The sequence below is a fragment of the Geotrypetes seraphini genome, chromosome 10, assembly GCF_902459505.1.
Source record: "Geotrypetes seraphini chromosome 10, aGeoSer1.1, whole genome shotgun sequence".
Lineage (NCBI taxonomy): Eukaryota > Metazoa > Chordata > Amphibia > Gymnophiona > Dermophiidae > Geotrypetes > Geotrypetes seraphini.
In genome coordinates, this window is record NC_047093.1 from 90617868 (window position 1) to 90636573 (window position 18706).

The 18706-nt window shown below is 42.1% G+C and overlaps 1 protein-coding gene across 1 annotated transcript in view; it reads left to right on the forward strand.

Moving 5' to 3' along the window:
- LOC117368540 (whirlin-like) overlaps window positions 1-18228 on the forward strand; it is a 412097-nt gene extending 393869 nt beyond the window's left edge. The window contains exons 13-15 of the mRNA XM_033962276.1: window positions 11765-11937; window positions 14404-14526; window positions 17441-18228. Of these exons, the coding sequence (XP_033818167.1) occupies window positions 11765-11937; window positions 14404-14526; window positions 17441-17623 (479 nt within the window). The 3' untranslated portion in view covers window positions 17624-18228. The remainder of the gene's footprint in view (window positions 1-11764; window positions 11938-14403; window positions 14527-17440) is intronic.
- The last annotated feature ends 478 nt before the right edge of the window (window positions 18229-18706 follow it).

The following is an 18706-nucleotide window of genomic DNA, read 5'->3' on the forward strand; positions in this document are numbered from 1 at the left end:
CTCCTGTCAGGCCCCCCAAAAAACCACCAAATTTTAAAGAGCTCTTTTAGGCTGTTTTCTTCTGCCGCTGCTGCTTCTCCCTGCCAGCTCATCTTATCGTGGCAGGTGAATCTCCGATCAGCTGAACCGGCAGGACTCCCCAAAGCCACCAATTGGCAGCTTCGAAGCTTCCCCTGCCGCTCATCAGCTATTTGGGGCTTCCCATGTTGGCTCAGCTGATAGCATCCCAATCGGTGGCTGCAGGGAGTCCTGCTAGCTCAGCTGATTGGGGATTCTCCTGTCGCCATCAGCTGAGCTGCAGGAGAGCAGGGCTGCAAACTTTTTTTTATAATGTTTTAATGGGCACAGATGTGTGTGTGTAACATACACACACAACAGTTTTGTCCATTAAAATCGTGGCTCCACTACAGCTACAGGCAGCTCCAGAACTACTAGAAAATTATGAGTCTAAAATGGGGGGCGTTCCCTTATGTGCATCGCAAGGAGAGCTCATTAGAATAGTAATGAGCTCCTTGCAATGCATTTGCATAGAGTTCTCGATGGTTGCTATAGATGCTTTTGAACATCAGGAGGAGGGTTTCTGTGCCAGTAAGATTGCTTTAACAACCAGAGGGCCGCCACGTGAGCGGACTGCTGGTCATGATGGACCACTGGTCTGACTCTGCAGTAGCAATTCTTATGTTCTTATGTTGTGCATTGCAGCTTCTGAATCTAATGATGCTGGATTTTCACACATCTCCTGCCCTACTCCCCCCCCCCCCCAGCACCAGCCAGTACACAACCCGTCTGTTTATTTTTGATATTTGTACATTGTAGATGTTAGAGATGAGGATCTGAATTCAGCTCTCGTTTTCATTCAGGTATAGTCAGTGTTTTCCTGTTCCCAGAGGGCTTTCAATCTAAGGTGCGCTATGCTTTCGGATCTCAAAGTCCCTCCTTGAGGGCCACAATCCAGTCGGGTTTTCAGGATTTCCCCAATGAATATGCATTGAAAGCAGTGCATGCACATAGATCTCATGCATATTCATTGGGGAAATCCTGAAAACTCGACTGGATTACGGCCCTCAAGGAGGGACTTTGAGACCCCTTGCTGATAAAATTTTGTGTGTGATCTATGCAGAAACATGTTTTGTACATGTATTTACTGCACTCAAAGCCTCAGTTAACAGTGCACAGCACATTTAAATCCAATGTAATGAAGCTGTTAGCTATCCTGCACAGAAAACAAGAAAGTGGAGCGTGACGCTAGGGCTTTAATGCAAAACCTGAGGAACAGTAAAGAATCAGCTCATTCTGTAGTGGCATTAGTGAGGATTTCATGTGTTTCTTCCATTTTCTGTAAAAATAAGGGTCTGTAATCTTTTTCTGGGTTCCTTGAAAAACATGGGTTAAAAAAAAAAAAAGACTGCTGAACAAATACAGTGCTGGATTTTTGATAAATGGATATGATAAGATCTCTATCTAAACTATTAGAACCTGCTTCTCTGAATATATTGATTCTCTCGCTTGTGATCTCATGCATTGATTATTGGAACGCCCTCTTTAAAGGCACAACAAAAAAAGAAATAAGAAGACTCCAACTGGTACAAAACACTGCAGTAAAAATTTTATTTAATGCAAAAAAATATGATCATGTCACCCCATTTTTATATAAAGCTCACTGGTTACCTATACAACACAGAATTACTTATAAAATTATTTTATTAACTTTTAAAACCAGAGAAAATTATCAGCCTGAATTCATTAATAACATACTTATCCCTTACAACATTACAAGGTCTTTGCGATCTACAGCTCAAAACCTTCTTGTTATCCCATCATTGAAACATACATTAAGGACTTCAATATTTTCTGCTAGCGCCCCTTCTCTTTGGAATAGTATTCCAAACTATTTACGTGAAAAACTTACACTTACAGACTTTAAGTCAAAACTAGACATTTCTCTTTCTCGACGCATTTGACACCTAATTGTCCTTTTAAGGACTACCTAGCATTTAGAAGGAATCTTAATACCTGTTCCCCTTCCTATTGTTCTTCTCCCTTACATGTTCTCTTTTTCTTTACATATTGTAGTTCCAGCCCTCCTTTCCCACTTGTCTCTGTTCGTTAATTTTTTTGTTAGTTTATTAGTCCTTAAAAGCTAGTATTTGCCCTAGTGTTGTTGTGTGTTTTTTCATTTCAAACGGGAAGCACAAAATTTCAAACCATTCTTTAGATATGTTAAAGGGAAGCAACCGGCTAGGGAGGAGGTGGGACCGCTGGATGACGGAGACAGAAAGGGAGTGGTGAGGAGGAGAGAGAAGTGGCAGAAAGACTTAACATGTTCTTTTCGTCTGTATTTACAAACGAAGACACATCCAACATACCGGAACCTGAGCAATTCTTCAATGGAAATCGAGCAGAAAAATTGACATCTATGGAAGTGAGCCTTGAAGATGTACGCAGGCAGATAGAAAAACTAAAAACTGACAAATCCCCGGGTCCGGACGGAATCCATCCAAGGGTTCTGAAGGAATTAAAGGAGGAGATAGCGGAACTATTGCAGCAAATTTGCAATCTATCCCTGAAAACAGGCATGATCCCGGAGGATTGGAAGATAGCCAACGTTACGCCCATCTTTAAAAAGGGATCAAGAGATGACCCGGGAAACTACAGACCGGTGAGTCTGACCTCGGTCCTGGGGAAAATGGTGGAAGCACTGATAAAAGAAAACATCGATGAACATTTTGAAAGAAACAAACTTCTGATAACCAGCCAACATGGTTTCTGCAAAGGGAGATCGTACCTAACAAACTTATTGCACTTCTTCGAAGGAATTAACAAATGGATGGACAGAGGAGACCCCATAGACATCATATATGTAGATTTCCAAAAAGCCTTTGACAAGGTGCCCCATGAACACCTACTCCGGAAACTGAAGAACCATGGGGTGGAAGGAAGGGCCACTACTCAGACTGGAGGAGGGTCACGAGTAGGGTCCCGCAGGGCTCGGTGTTTGGGTCACTGCTATTTAATATATTCATAAATGATCTAGAAACAGGGATGAAATGTGAGATAATAAAATTTGCAGATGACACCAAACTATTTAGTGGAGCTTGGACTAAAGAGGACTGCAAAGAACTGCAAAGGGACTTGAACAAACTAGGGGAATGGGCGACGAGATGGCAGATGAAGTTCAACGTTGAGAAATGTAAAGTATTACATGTGGGAAACAGAAACCCGAGGTACAACTATATGATGGGAGGGATGTTATTGAATGAGAGTACCCAAGAAAGGGCTTGACAATGAAGCCGACGGCACAGTGCGCAGCGGCCGCTAAGAAGGCAAATAGAATGCTAGGCATAATCAAGAAGGGTATTACAACCAGAATGAAAGAAGTTATCCTGCCGTTGTATCGGGCAATGGTGTGTCCGCATCTGGAGTACTGCATCCAATATTGGTCGCCGTACCTTAAGAAGGAAATGGCGATATTCAAGAGTGTTCAGAGGAGAGCGACACGTCTGATAAAAGGTATGGAAAACCTTTCATACGCTGAGAGATTGGAAAAACTGGGACTCTTTTCCCTGGAGAAGAGGAGACTTAGAGGGGATATGATAGAGACTTACAAGATCATGAAGGGCATAGAGAGAGTAGAGAGGGACAGATTCTTCAAGCTTTTGAAAAATAAAAGAACACGAGGGCATTCGGAAAAGTTGAAAGGGGACAGATTCAAAACGAATGCTAGGAAGTTCTTCTTTACCAACTTGTGGTGGACACCTGGAATGCACTTCCAGAGGGTGTAATAAGGCAGAGTACAGTACTGGGGGTTCAAGAAAGGATTGGACAATTTCCTGCTGGAAAAGGGGATAGAGGGGTATAGATAGAGGATTACTGCACAGGTCGACCTGTTGGGCTGCCACATGAGCGGACTGCTTGGCACGATGGACCTCAGGTCTGACCCAGCGGAGGCATTGCTTATGTTTATGTTCTTATGTTTAACATTTTTGTACACCGCCTAGAAGATTTGATTAGGCGGTATAAGAAATTTTAAATAAACTTGAAACTAGTCAGATTATATGTACATACATCCACTTATATGGTGAAATGCTATTCTGTGTATACAGTAGATATTGGTATTTTGTACACAGAACATCATTCCATCATACTGTGTGCAAGACATAGTTACCACTAGGGTAAATCCATTTGTTTATGCATCTGGCGTGCTTTCCCATTTTAAAACACATTTTTCTGCACTCTGTTTATTCGCATGCTATTTCCTTATGTTATTGGGGAGCTTTTTGCATTATGCTTACTTTAGGAAACCATGCACTGAGTTTTAGTACATGGCTCTAAGACAAGATAACAACATCAGTCCCTCAGTTTGTACCTGGGGCAATTGATAGTTAAGGTCTCATTTTACTAAACCACGGTAAAGCTTTGTACCGTGGGCCAATGAGATAAATGCTCTATGCTCATTCAATTCCTATGAGCACTGAGGCATTTGCCATGCTGGCCCACAGTAAGAAGCTCTACTGTGGTTTAGTAAAAGTCAGCGTAGTTGACTTGCCAGGATGACAACCAGTGGCAGTGAGATTTGCACTAGGCTTTTCTACTCACTGATCTAACTTTATATCATAACCCTCCCAGAGCATATACTTAGTGGAGAGTCTATAAATTCACTAAAGGCTCCTTTTATGAAGCCGCGTTATGTTTTGTTTTTTTATCACCGGCCATGGCAGTATTAGCTCATAGAATTCCTATGAGCGTTGGAGCTAATACTGCCATGGCCAATGATTAAAAAGCCTACACATGGCTTCGTAAAACAGCGAGTAAGTATGAATAAATACAGAAAAATAGCCTTTTAGAGGAAGCTCAAGAATAGGATGCATGCAGTAGGTCAATAATGAAGTACGCCAGTGAGATCCGATGTAATAAATATGAGTCTCTATCTGATACCACAGTGTTTTCCTAACAGCTGAACCCACAGATGGTCCCAGCACTTCTCCCACTTTAGGAGATGAGATTTGTAGGCCTGTTCCTGCTTCATAATCCTGCAACAAGCTTCTGTGGTGGAAACAATGTGTGGTCCGTCTAGATGAAGGGTTTGCCATGGTGATGCCTGTTGCACCTGCCTAAAGAAAGCCCTGTTGACAGAAATGTGTATGCCTCAATTAGTGCTACTGCCTGACTCACATGGAGGACTTCCTCAGAGTGTGTAAATGGCAAACAAAGTGAGTTCCTCTGCCTGCCAACTACCGGATCAGACCAATTCCATTTCATAAGAGCAAAGGCTCAGACAGTTCTGGGACTGCATAAGTGAGACTACACTGCTGATTTGCTGAGGGAAATCAGAACTGCATCTCCAAGCCTGCAAAAGGGGTAAAACAAGGAGTTCACTCAGTCTATGTTAAGAGTCAGGCTCCCACTTTCATGTGCTAGCTTTTAGGAGGGGGAGTTGGTCTGTGCTATTGTCCAACAGAAAAAGAGTCTTGACTCTGCAATAGCCCCAGATGCAGAGAAAATACCCTAAAGCTGGAAAAGCCATTAGAGTAAGCAAAACAATTAGAGATAGGATGGGGAAGTTGTTGTCTCTTGGAACGTGCTTGGAGAGCCCTCTAGTGTGTAATGAAGGTATTTTTTGTCTAGAGGACTTCAAAACAGCATTCACAGGTATTGGGAAAACACAAGTATAGTGAAAACACACTACCACAAAATGATGCAATGAATATTGTGAAAGAAAACCCCACAAGGAACTCCAAAACTTGTTCAAAAACTGACATGAGATAATTCAAATGTGAAAAGGAGGAAAAAGCCTCAGAAAATGCAGCGCACGCCAGCCACAGCAATGGCTCAAGGCCGCCTGAACAAAACCTCACAGGCATTGAAAAAAACCTCCTTTTCAACACATTAAAAATGACTGTGCAATGCAGTGAAAGAAAACAGAAATTCTAGATAATAATACATAACTACTTATCTCATGTGAAGGAATGGCAAACCAACGATGGTCAGCGTGTCACAATTCCATGCTGCCTCAGGGTATAACTGCTAGTCAATCCTCCTCGGGGAGCACAAAACAAGTGCTTCTCCCTGCACCACACAAATTAACTCGTGCATGTCGATTTTTGAACAAATTTTGTCTTTCACAATATTCATTGCATCTTTATGTTGGTTACTAACCATTTCCCAGATAATTCATTACTTTTAAAGAAATGCCAATCCATGTGCCTCTTCTGACTTCATGTTCAATTTTTCCATAATATAATAACCTTTTTCTTCTCTACTTACACTCTATTCTTTCCTTTAAAATTAATGTGTATTGTGTTGACATTATTAATCAGCACATTAATTCATAATATGTACTGCTATTTGAATAAGTTTACTGCTTTAATCATTTATTGCCTATGTCTGCATATATATATGAGGGGTGTTCAAGTTATCTACCTGTGTATGAAAGAAAATAGCAAACATGTTGAAACAAGTCTATGTGTGTTGTGACATGTCTCAAGGTTACTCATGCACAGTTGTGACTCAGTGCAAGTTTAACATTCCAAGAGATAGGAGAGTCCTTGTGCATATTAAGTAAGAAACTGCTAGATTTGGAGCACCTTTCAGTGATAAAATTTCTTTTTTTTAAAAAAAATTTGTATTTTTTCACAAAATTGTTTAACAACAATCTAAAGAAATTAACAATTGAAAAAGGAAACAGACAAATTATAAAATAGACAAATTATAAAACAGACAAATTATAAAATAATTCCACATATGTGACTAATCAGAGTCCACAAAATGAAGAGAGGAAGTCCATCACCTCCAAGGGAAGTTGGATCTAAAAGAAAGACTCATAATAATTCACATTACAGAGTGCGGTTGGATTTAATCATCTACCTGGAGCTCTAGAGGCCGTCTTACCCTCTAGAAAAAAATTTAATTGATCAGGGTCATAAAATATATATCTAATATTCTGATAGGTAAGACAGCATTTACAGGGGAAACGTAACTGAAAAGTTGCTCCCATACTCAAGGTTAACTGACGATAAGCCAGGAATTTCTTCCGTCTGGCTTGCGTCCATTTTGATACATCAGGAAATATTGATACTTTGGAGCCGTGAAATTCCACATTCTCAGTCCTATAGAATAGACGGAGAACTGCCTCTTTATCCTGAAGAAAAATGAAGGTTACCAATAGAGTTGCTCTAACAATTATTTCTTCTTGAATTGATGTTTCCAATATACCAGTGAGATCCAAGTCTCCTGATATAATCCCTTTGCCTTTGTCTTCTTTGGGAATATTCAAATAGTATAGCTTTTGGAGCGGTGGCATATTATTTTCAGGAAATTTCAGCACTGATTGTAAGAAGGAATTAAATAGCACATTGGATTTGGAGTTTGAAATTTGGATACCGGAAAGTTCAACAATCTAAGATTTAAATTTCTATTTGCATTTTCCAAATTTTCCATTTTTCTAACAAGCAAAGACTTTTCCTTCAAATGTAAATTCATGGAAGCCTTCACTTCTGACTGATTTTTCCAGGTTGTCCATTCTATTGGACTGCTTTAAGAGTTTCTCTTCCAAAGTTTTTACTTGCAAATTAGTACTCTGTATTGAAGAAAAAAATTGGGAGCATACCTTATGTATTGATTCAAGTCCACACCAGATTGCTTCCATGTCGATAACTTCAGGTCTTACTAGAGGAGGGGCAAAGATATTCCGGGAAATACCCCAATAGCTCCCTACTCCTCCATCCCTGCTTCCTCGCAGGTAACTGCTCCTCCATTCTTCAGTGTCGACTGCAAGACAGTCGGCAAGCCATGGAATACTTCCGGGGTCAGGGGTGAGCTCAGCAGCGTCACCGGAGAACTCGTCTCTGGCACCTCCTGCACTGTCGACGGCGTCCCCGACATCATCCCGGGACGCGGAGGAGCTCCAGGGCCCAAAGGGCTAAGTGAAACTTCACTCTCCAAGACCGAGGTCTGCTCACCTCGGTCAGCGGATATGCCCGATCCAGCCAATGTGGCATATGTTGTAATTGCCACCTGTCTCGTCAATGAAGTACCAGATGAGGCTGGAAGAACGTCTCTCTGTTTGCCTCTGTGCTTAGGCATGGTAAAGGTAAGAAATTTTAGTTGAAATAGAAATTGCCAAAACAGAGCAGGAGCAGCTTTCAGACGTGACTCACTCCGTTGCCTTCTTGGACTCCTCCAGTGATAAAATTTCTCACGAAAGAAGGGAAAAAGCCGGAGGAGTTCCATGAACGCATGACTGCAGTTTATGGTGAGTGTGCCCCATCATCTTATAAAGTAAAATTTTGGAGCAAGCAGTTCTTCATTGTGGAGTATGATGGGCATTTGTCACCCAGTGTTTGCATCATGCATTCATGGATTCCTTTGGAGTTGTCTTCTGCAGGAATAGGAACTTCAAGACGGCTCGGAGTTCCACACTTGAAAAGTCCACACTTTTCATTGACATGGTTCAATAAATGATCTGAAACAATGTCAAAACATAGCATTACAATTCTGCAAATTGGTACTTTGCAAAATAAAATAACACTCTTTTCAGCTACAGTGGCAACATAATACTCAGAATTTAGAAAGTTGGTTGGGCTGAGAAATTTTCAACACTTCTTCATAGTGTGTTGCAGTAGCTTCCTGCCCCCTTGTGGCCCAACTGTGAACTGCTTGCACAGTATGTAGATTTAAATTTTCCTTCTTGTACAACTTCACTCTATTCCTGAACTCTCGGGTAGTCAATTCCATCTTGTAAGATCTCGTAGTGTCATGGTGGGTTCCTGGGTTTATTCCAATAGGGCATACTTTTGAGTTAAGATTGGATTATATATGTCCTTTCCTTATTGTCGTTTTGTCTGTCCCCACCCCATCTAAAAAATCCTAAAATCACCATTTATTTACTTTTCAGCCATTTTTGGCACTAAAATCACTGCTGTGGCAGCCATCTTAGATTTATCAATTTGAAATAAAAACACCTCAAAACACCTCATTTTTACTCAAAAACTGGTGGGAGAACTCCTCAGGGCAGGATACTATGGATTCATGCCTTGTTTGCAGTAGATGATTGTCAGAGGAGCATCCATGCTGTATGGCGCATTAGGGAGTGTGGTAGCGGCTACTTTAGCCTCCCCCACCCCCGCCCCTTTGGGGGGTTTTGGTTCCCAGTCCATCCAAGGACCATGCAAAAAGTCCATATTTGAGCCAGGGCAGTGGAAGTGCATCATCGGTGAAGCGCAGCTGGAATTCAGCACTGAAATCCTGCAAAAGCTCAAATCAGGGACCACAGGGGTGCTCTCTGCTCCTCAAGGGAAAGGATTTCCCCCTGAATTTATTAATATGATGTTTCAGGCTTATTTGATTAACAAGGTTTCATGAATCTGTCTAGTACTGCAAACCTGTTAGCACTGGGGGTTTCTCCTACCAAGAGCACAAGTCCCCAGCAACAGTGCCATATGTAATTGGGTAACAGTCTGCCTGTGGACGATTTGGATGATTAGGATTCTGTTTTTATGCCTTTATTTTCACTGGCATGGAAGCCACAGAATGGCTGCTTGAATTGCTAGCTCCATAAGGGCTGTGGTGTTCAGTGAGAAAAAGAGTACTCCTAAGTTCAGATTTTTTTTCTTGCGACCAACACACTGACTAGTGCGCACGATGACCACCTGAAAGTGCTTGGAGAAATTTCGATTTACTGTGGTAAATGATGAGAAATTGCAGGGAGATGGTAGCGGGTTGGTCTCCTGGAAAAAAAAGATGGCACAGGTGCCCTCCGAGTTGGAGGATGAGGATCCTGCTGGGGCATTCCTGGGGAGTGAGGAGATAATGCCGCAGACATTGCAGAACCCCCAAACTTTCAGTTTCTTGTTGCAATCAAATTGTGACCCCCATCGTAAATAAAATTCACGGGAGCATCAAGAATCCAGCAGCCAATAACCACAAGATTTTCATTTTCGCTATATTCAATCAAAGCCCATTCTTTGACATCCAAGCAACAATAACATCCAGATATGAAGACAGCACTTTAAAACACTGAGAAAAATCATCAGATACCTCAAATAGGAATTGCAGATCATCTGCTTATAACCTAGACTGAATACCTAAATCCATAAATACACCAATCGGTGCCATAAACAGGTTAAACAATAGTGCTGACAAGGCTGAGCCTTGTGGCACCGCACAAGTCAAGGTGTAAAAGTCAGTTTGCACATTCCTGTCCGACACACAAAAGCTCCTACTCATAAGAAAGGAAGCGAACCATTGTAGCACAGTTCCAGACAGCCCCAGACAGACGCTACAAAAGGATGGCTTGGTTAACTGAATTGAACACACCGGCTACACCAAGAGATACCAAGAGGAAATATTTCCTCTTAGCAAAACATTTCTGAATTTCCTCAGAGTAAAAACAAAAGCAGCTCAGTGTTATGGCCTTTCTGGAACCCAGACTGGAAGTCATCCAAACAACCATGAGATGTAACAAAATCCTCTAATTGCAAGAGCACTACCTTCTGCAAAACTGTAGCTACAAACATCAAATTTGAGATGGGTTGAAAATGCTCCACCTTTGAAACATATAAAGAAGGCCCTTTAAGAAGAGGTCACATGACAGCCTGCTTTAACCCTCCTTGTTACTAAAGAACAGGAAACAACGGCTGCTTTAAAGCCTTCAACACACTAGTAGAACAAGGATTCAAAACACAATTAGAGGCTTTTACTGACTCAATGGCTTGCACCACATCTGCTATAGTAACCATCAAAAAATCATTCCAAATACCTCCATCCTCTACACTAGAAACATTGTCTGATCTAGATAACTTAGTTAAGAAATAATATGCAAACTGCTCACTAGTGGGAAGGATATCCTTACTAATCCTAGGTGAAATCAGTCAATTCAAAATTGAGAACTCCCTGGATCCAGAAGGAGCCATAGCAATTTGTTGATCATAATACCGTTATGCATAATACTAAGTGCATCTCTCTCCCCGGTGAAGTTGGTGGGAGGACGCCCAAGACCTCCGAATAGACTTTGTGCTCAAACAGCTTTTCAACTCCACGGACTCTGGTTGGAAGGCGGCCACAGCAGCATCTTTTGTCACCAGAGCCTGTCAATCCAAGCTGTGTCACAATCCTAACACAGTGACACTATCACTTCTGAGATCATCTCATGGCGTACTTCGATTTGAACTTGTTCATAATCCACAAGTTTTTTAATAGAACCCATCGTGACCCCTTAGGAAGACAGTATTGTCGAAACACGGACCATATTGGGTCCATATATCTCAGAGGATTGTGTCCTTGTTGTTATTATGTGGATTACGAAGTTGAACTTTTAATAAAGTCCTCATCTTGAATATCAGCTTTTCACAGAGTCTTTTGTTTTCCTTGGATTTCCTCCTGTGGAATCAACTTGTTGCTTTGCTGGGTTTAGGGATCACAATAGCAGGGGTCCAGAAAGAGCTCTGGTCAATGACCTCCAATACTGTAGTTAAATGAAAGTCAGTTTCAAATGTGTCAAAGGTCCAAATAAGCAAGAAAAAAAAAACTGCTTGATCAAAAAGAAAAAAGCAGATCACACTACAAAATATTTTGGGTATTTCCTGTTTTGAGGTAGCACTTAATGCATTATTGTATTGAGCTCATTTCTTGAAACCTGTTTTTATGTCTATTGTATTGGAAGTATAGTATGAGAACCCTCTCTTGGCCAGTTAGGCAGTTCACATGTATCCTAATCCAGATCTTATTTCTCTCCTGGTAACAGCTGTCTTCCCGGTGTCCCCTCCAGCTTCCACACTCTCCCAGCTATCAGACAGTGGGCAAGCCCTAAGCGAAGACAGTGGTGTGGACCTTGGAGAAAATGGGGGTGGCAGCAAAGGCAGCAGCCCAGTTCCTGCCAATACGAGGAACATTAAGAATCCTGCAAGGAGTGAAGGGCATGTGGAGGCGTCCTCCAAGCCAGTAAGGAACAGATGAAGGGAGGTCTGAATGGGGGTGGGGGTGCTAACAGAAGAAAGAATCCAAAACCACTGGGCCAAGATTTCCTAAACTTGGACTGGTGCCTCACAGCTAATTGGGTTTTCAGAATAGCCACCATGAATATACAGGAGAAAAAATTGTGGGCATGGAAGACCGAGTACATATTAATTTATCTTATGGGTATTCATGGTGGCTACTTGAAAACCCTAAAGGCTGTGGGGGGAGGAGGCATCAGAACTGACTTGGGAAGCCCTGCACCAGACAATCGTGAGAAAGCTGGATTCAGTGGACCTCTGGTGTTCTTTCAGCCTAACCAAACGTAACACTGTAAGGCTAAGGAGGAAATGGAAGAGAGGCAAATTCAAGGGACATAGGTTGCAATAGAAAGAGGGTGGGGCAAGGTTCAAAAATGACTGCCAATTAAATACAGTGCTATGGCCAATATAATATGACATGATGGACAATCCAGTTCCAAACAAGCCGGTGTCTGTATCATTTGAACTCAGAGTTTCCATTGATCAGAAACTGTTGACAATCTTGGAAAAATATATTATGGATTCACACAGGCAAAAAAGCTTACTGCTATCCTAGAGGCAGCCTCTGTAGCAGGAGGTCAGCATGTATCCCCAAGCACATTTTCATATTCTGCTTGGGATTTTTTAAATATATTTATTTTAATACTGTTAGTGAACATACACAGCGCTGTACAGTATTGAGATACATCATGGCCTCTCACTGAAGAGTTTACAATAAGACCTTAATTTTCCAGCTCTGCCTATCAGGCTCCTTTCAAAAGTGTTATCACTGGAACCATTCAGAAAGTAAACTGAATTAGTTATGAACAGAAGATGACCAGTGAGGAGGGGGAACAAGAACAGGATTTAAATCTAACAGGGCTAGATGGAGAATCAAGAATAGCAAAAACAGGAGAGTAAGATGGGAAATAGATAACTTTATACTTGTATTTACAGTATATACCACTTATAGCCTAAGTGCTTTTACATTCAAATACTCAAGCATTTTTCCCTATCTGTCCTGGTGGGCTCATATTCTATCTAATGTTCCTAGGGCAATGGGGGATTAAGTGACTTGCCCAGGGTCACAAGGAGCAGCATGGGATTTGAACCCGCAACCTCTGGGCTCCCTATGGAAAGCATCAGGCAGACTGTAGGGAACCCAAAGTAATAAAGAAGAGACGAGATCATTAAAAGCTTTAGGAAATCACTTGACTTCAATAAATATGATATTTAAAAAAAAGCTTAATGGGCAAGAAAAATATTGCTCATGGCACATGTCATGTGGTTTTATCCCACCGCTAATGCTAATTCTTCTGTAGAGGGATGGAGAAATGAGGAGCACCAGAGATGGGTGTTTGTGACTGTCTCTTCTTAACCAATTTCTCTTCCTACCACTGTTCCCTCTAAACTAGTAGGGGTGCTGTTTTACCATCACATTTTCAATAGTAAGAGATAGGCAAGCACAGCATGACTCCAGGTAGCCTGCCTATCTCTAGTGATTGAAAACACAATAGTGATTCAGCATATCTGTAAGACATTTTGCTTGATTGTTTATATTTTTGTGATTCATATGCGATAGGCCTTTCCTATCATTTTTATGGAGTTACTCTAATATTTTTGTTTTACTTTTTTTTTTTTTTTTTTACATTACCGTATTTCCCCATATATAGGCTGCGGCCTATACATGGGTTTTAGAAACTCATGTATGGGGTACGGCCTAGTTATATGGGGCAGCCTATGCAGCGATTGTAAATCATCCCCCCCACCCCGGTACCTTTTTCGGAGCCCCCTGGACGGTGGATGGCGAATCTCCAGCGTGCAGGGCAGCCGCGATCTCTTCAGCATCCGGCCTGCCCCTGCACCGCTTGCTGAGTGACTGACGTCAGTTCTCGCAAGTCCCATGAGAGCTGACGGCCATTCAGTGGGCGGTGCGGGGGCATGCCAGATGCCGAAGAGATTGCAGCAGCCCTGCACTGCTGGAGATTCACCGTCCGCCATCCAGGGGGCTCAGAAAAAGGTACCGGGGGTGGGGAGGAAGATTTTAAAAGGCAGGGGAGGTACTGGAAGATAAGCCATGGCTAATGCCATGGGGCGGCTTATCTTCCAGTTTTTAAACATAGGCCACCCATTCTGCAGCCTATGCAGAAGGGCGGTCTATATGTGGGAAAATATGGTATTGTGATCCGCTTAGATCCTATTGTCAGCTTGGCAGTATATTAAATTTTAATAAAAATAAACACTGAAGCACCACTTTCACTAGCAGAATGCAGTTGGAGGACTAAGAGGGAACAGTGCTCCTTATCTCTGTATGCTGAGGGTGAAGGCAAAGCAGGAGGACATGAGCTGGAATGGTGAATAAACGTTTCAGCAGAACTGAATATTCCAGTGACCATTGCATAAAAACTAACTCTGTATATGTCTCTTGGCACAGCCTGGTCTGCTGGAACCCACTGCAGCTTTGATACGAGTAGGAAAAAGTGCACCAACATTAGGCATTGCCATCGAAGGAGGAGCCAACACGCGACAGCCATTGCCACGGGTGGTTACTATTCAGGTAATATTGCACCTGCCACTGAAATCCACTATCAAGCTAAAGTCTATGCCAGTCACCGTCCTCTCAAGGAGCCTCACTATTTGTACCCTCATGCAAAGAAATTGTGCAATGTTATACCTGCCAGCGAGCCTTCTCAGGAGTAGCCCCCACACTCTGGAATTTACTCCCAGAGGAGCTACGTCTCACTCCAAACTACCTCTACTTCAGGAAGCAGGTGAAAGCCTTTAAGTTCAAACAATTTTTATTGACGAAAAGAGAAAGCAGATACAGACATAAGATAAGAATCACACCCAAGCCTTTAATACATAGAGTGATTGACTATACATGTACAAGTATACTCATCCAGCAACAGGACTAGCTTGCCACACATACTAATTAAATCAGTTCCTTATATCTTGTTAAATGTATAAACAGCTTGCCTTGAGTTCAGCTTCAGCCTCTCATTTGTTTATCCCAACACACTCTGTACCACCCATCTTGTCCGCATCTAATATCTGCATCTGACCCCTCGGCTATAGGGTAAGCTTTATTATGGAAAAAGCATTAGTGTCATATCTGTGTTATTTGAATTTCTGATTTGATGCTGCATAAGTATTATATCTTCCTTGAAGTATGAATTATATCTCTCATTTGAATTTCAGTGCTGTTAATAAGTATATTTTTTAACCTGTTTCATGGTAATCGTATTATTAAGTTTCAATTTTCTGATTTTAACTTTACTTCAGTCATTCTATCTATCTATCTATTTGGTCTTTGCACTACTGCTATGTTGAATTATACCTGCTGTACATTGCCTTGAGTGAATCTCTTCATAAAGGCAGTTAATAAATCCCAATAAATAAAGCCCACCACTGCCAGTCACTATCTACCTAATATAACCACCTCTACTAGTCACTATTCAGCTTATACAATCCCCTCTCTATAAGTCACTATCTAGTTAATAAACCCTCCTTTCCAATCACTGTGCAACTTATACAACCCCTTCTAACACTCACTGTCTAGCTTATACCATCCCCCTTCTACTAACCATTATCTAGCTTAAACAACCCTCTCTACCAGTCACTTTCAGTTTATACCACTCCCTCTACCAGTCACTATCCAGCTAATACAACTGCCTTCAATTCAGTAATTACAGTTAATTCAAAAAGTGTCCTCCTTCTACCTTGACACATTCACAAAGTCTTCAATGCCGCTGAGCTATGGGCTCAATGCTCAACTATTTTGTGAGCTCAGTGCGCTGGAGCTTAATCTTGTTGAAAAATAAAGTATTCAAAAATGTCTTGAATTTCAGGCAGAAGTTTCTGCTTCAGTAGGACTTTTTGGGGTTATTTGGAAAAATGTTGGGAGTCCACCATGTACAACCTCTGCCACAGGCATTCAGGACAAAATTCTAAAAATGGCACAAAATTGGCACTGAAAAAAGTAATCAAAAAACATCTCCACAAGTTTACTTCTATACCAAAAATTAAATAAATAAATTAAAAAACTACAAAAAGTCCTATTAAAGTGCACAGAGTGCTTTCAAGGTGCTATAGTGATATATAAAGTGCTCAGTAGCCAACCAAAAAGTGCAATAGTACCATGAAATGTACCAGCGCTGGTTGTAATGAGGGACCATCATCGCACTACAGAATCCCTCTTGCTGCCATATGCTTATATGCTGTAAAATATCATTGAAAACTTTTGCTTTCTTTACTTATCTGATTAAAGCTGAAAAACTCAGGATTGGAGGCAGATCAGCAGCGGTGGTGTAAACGTTGTTCATTTCATTTAACTCAAAGAGGTGTAAACGCTCTAAACAGCCCCCGTGTTCAATTAAAAGCTGGCCTCCCTTCGACTCAAGTTTCGCAACAGTGTCATTAGGAAGGGGGCATTATATGGCCAAAGGACCCCCTGAAACCTCGAAGAGGGAAACAAAAGTAGAACACTATTCTATAAATCGTGCTCAAAGTAACGCACCAGTTATAGAATAGCACTTACTGTCGGGAACCACCAGTGGCATCGTGAGGGTGAGAGATGCTCAGGGCAGTGGTGCCCTTCCCCTGCCCTCATGCTGTCGAGAGGCTCCCTCAGTCTGTCCTGACATCCCTTATGGAAGACCTCTCTTTAAACTGTACTGCTACTCCTATAGGGAGGGGATCCCTCAGATTGTGCTAGCATCCTTTATGGAAAGAATCTCCATCAGATTCTACTGTTATCCTTATAGGAAGGGTAGGGTTGCAAGATTTCATCTTTTAAAAAAAAGGACACCTGGCCTTGCCCTGTTCCACCCAACCCCCACTCCATTCCACTTCCAGCTCCACCCTGTTCTGCCCCTCAGATGAACCTCCTGTCTCCTTCCCCAAGGTCTGGAGGACTTCTGCGCATTCGCAGACATTGATTTGATAATATCGCGTGCAGAGGGCCTCCAAATGCAAATTGCCAGGCTTTGGAAATCCCTCCAGGCACCCGGACAGTCATCTAAAAGGAGGACATGTTTGGGTTTTTCCAGACACCTAGTAACCCTAAGGAAGGAGCTACCTCAGGCAGTGCTTCTGTCCCGTAGAGGGAATGGCGAGTTCATACTGTGCTGGTATCCATAACGGTTAGAGGTAACCTAGTGTCTCATACATCAGTGCTTGTCAACTCAGTCCTTGGGACACATCCAGCCAGTCAAATTTTCAGGATGTCCTCCATAAATATACATGAAAGAGATTTGCATGCACTGCCTGCTTGATGTGCAAATCTACCTCATGCATATGCATGTTGGATATCCTGGAAACTTAACTGGCTGGGTGTGCCCTGAGGACTGGATTGAAAAGCATTGGCATACAGGAAGGTCTCTCTCAGGCAGTGCTAACGTTGGACAACGAAGACCTCAATGATGTGCCCTGGTTGAAACATTTCTTTTTCTCTTCTCTCTACATATTGAAAGCGTGGAGGCTCAGCGCACAACTGTGGGAAACTGAAGGTGGGTCACGTGATTCTGGAGGTGAATGGGACCTCTATGCGAGGGAAGGAGCACCGGGAAGCTGCATGCATCATTGCCGAAGCTTTTAAGTCCAAAGAGAAGGATTACATTGATTTTCTGGTCACAGACTTCAATGTTGCACTGTAGGGATGATATGGATGCAAAGATACTAGAAGATTGAGTGGGAAGGAGAGTCTGGATTACTTAACAGGAGGATGTGGAAAAGTCCTGCTGTATCAAAACCATGTGTTAAGAACATAAAACCAAATGCTAATCTCTGCATATCTGCCTGTCTGCATCCAGAACTCCCTTCCCCTTCCCTCAGAAGTTCCACCACTCTCTGCTTTCCCAATCTAAAGTATCAAACCAGTACTCTTATACCTAATTGTTGAATGAAACCTTCCAATACTATTCAGGGAGCAGCGTTTTCCCAAGACTTACCCAAAGGAGCTGGAGTGGTTCTCCGGGAGAAGCCTATGGTGGTCAAGATAGTGTACTGGGAAAGGGATTGCTCTTCTGAGGCATGGTAACAGAGCAGATCCAGGTACATCAGGGACTGAGTAAGGAAAGTTGGAAAGTTGAAAACAGTAACATAGATGATGACCTGCGCAGTCCATCCAGTCTAGTCTGCCTAACATAATGTATAAACTCATAGCATATGATGCAATATAACATACAGATTCTTGATCTGTCCTTACCAATTTCAGGGCACAAACCATAAAAGGCTTCCTGGCACTGGACACACTCCCCAATTACTGGAATTGCAAACCATCTAGATCAGGGGTAGGGAACTCTGGTCCTCAAGAGCCGTATTCCAGTCGGGTTTTCAGGATTTCCCCAATGAATATGCATAAGATCTATTTGCATGCACTGCTTTCAATGCATATTCATTGGGGAAATCCTGAAAACCCGACTAGAATACGGCTCTCGAGGACCAGAGTTCCCTACCCCTGGTCTAGTTAACAAAAAATTAATAAACTTGGAAACTTAGATATAGGGTTACCATATAGCTCCAGAAAAAGGAGGATAGATTAAGAAACCCGGGTTTTATTTCCATGGAAAGCCATGGAAGTAAGGAAGACAGATTGACACATCTGGGTTTTCTTCCACCATGGCTTTCAATGGAAGTAAAATATAGATGTCTCAATCCATCCTCCTTTTGCTGGAGTCAGATGGTAACTCTATCTAGTTCCGTCTAGAAGACTGGAAAGTCCAGTAATGATGGACTGG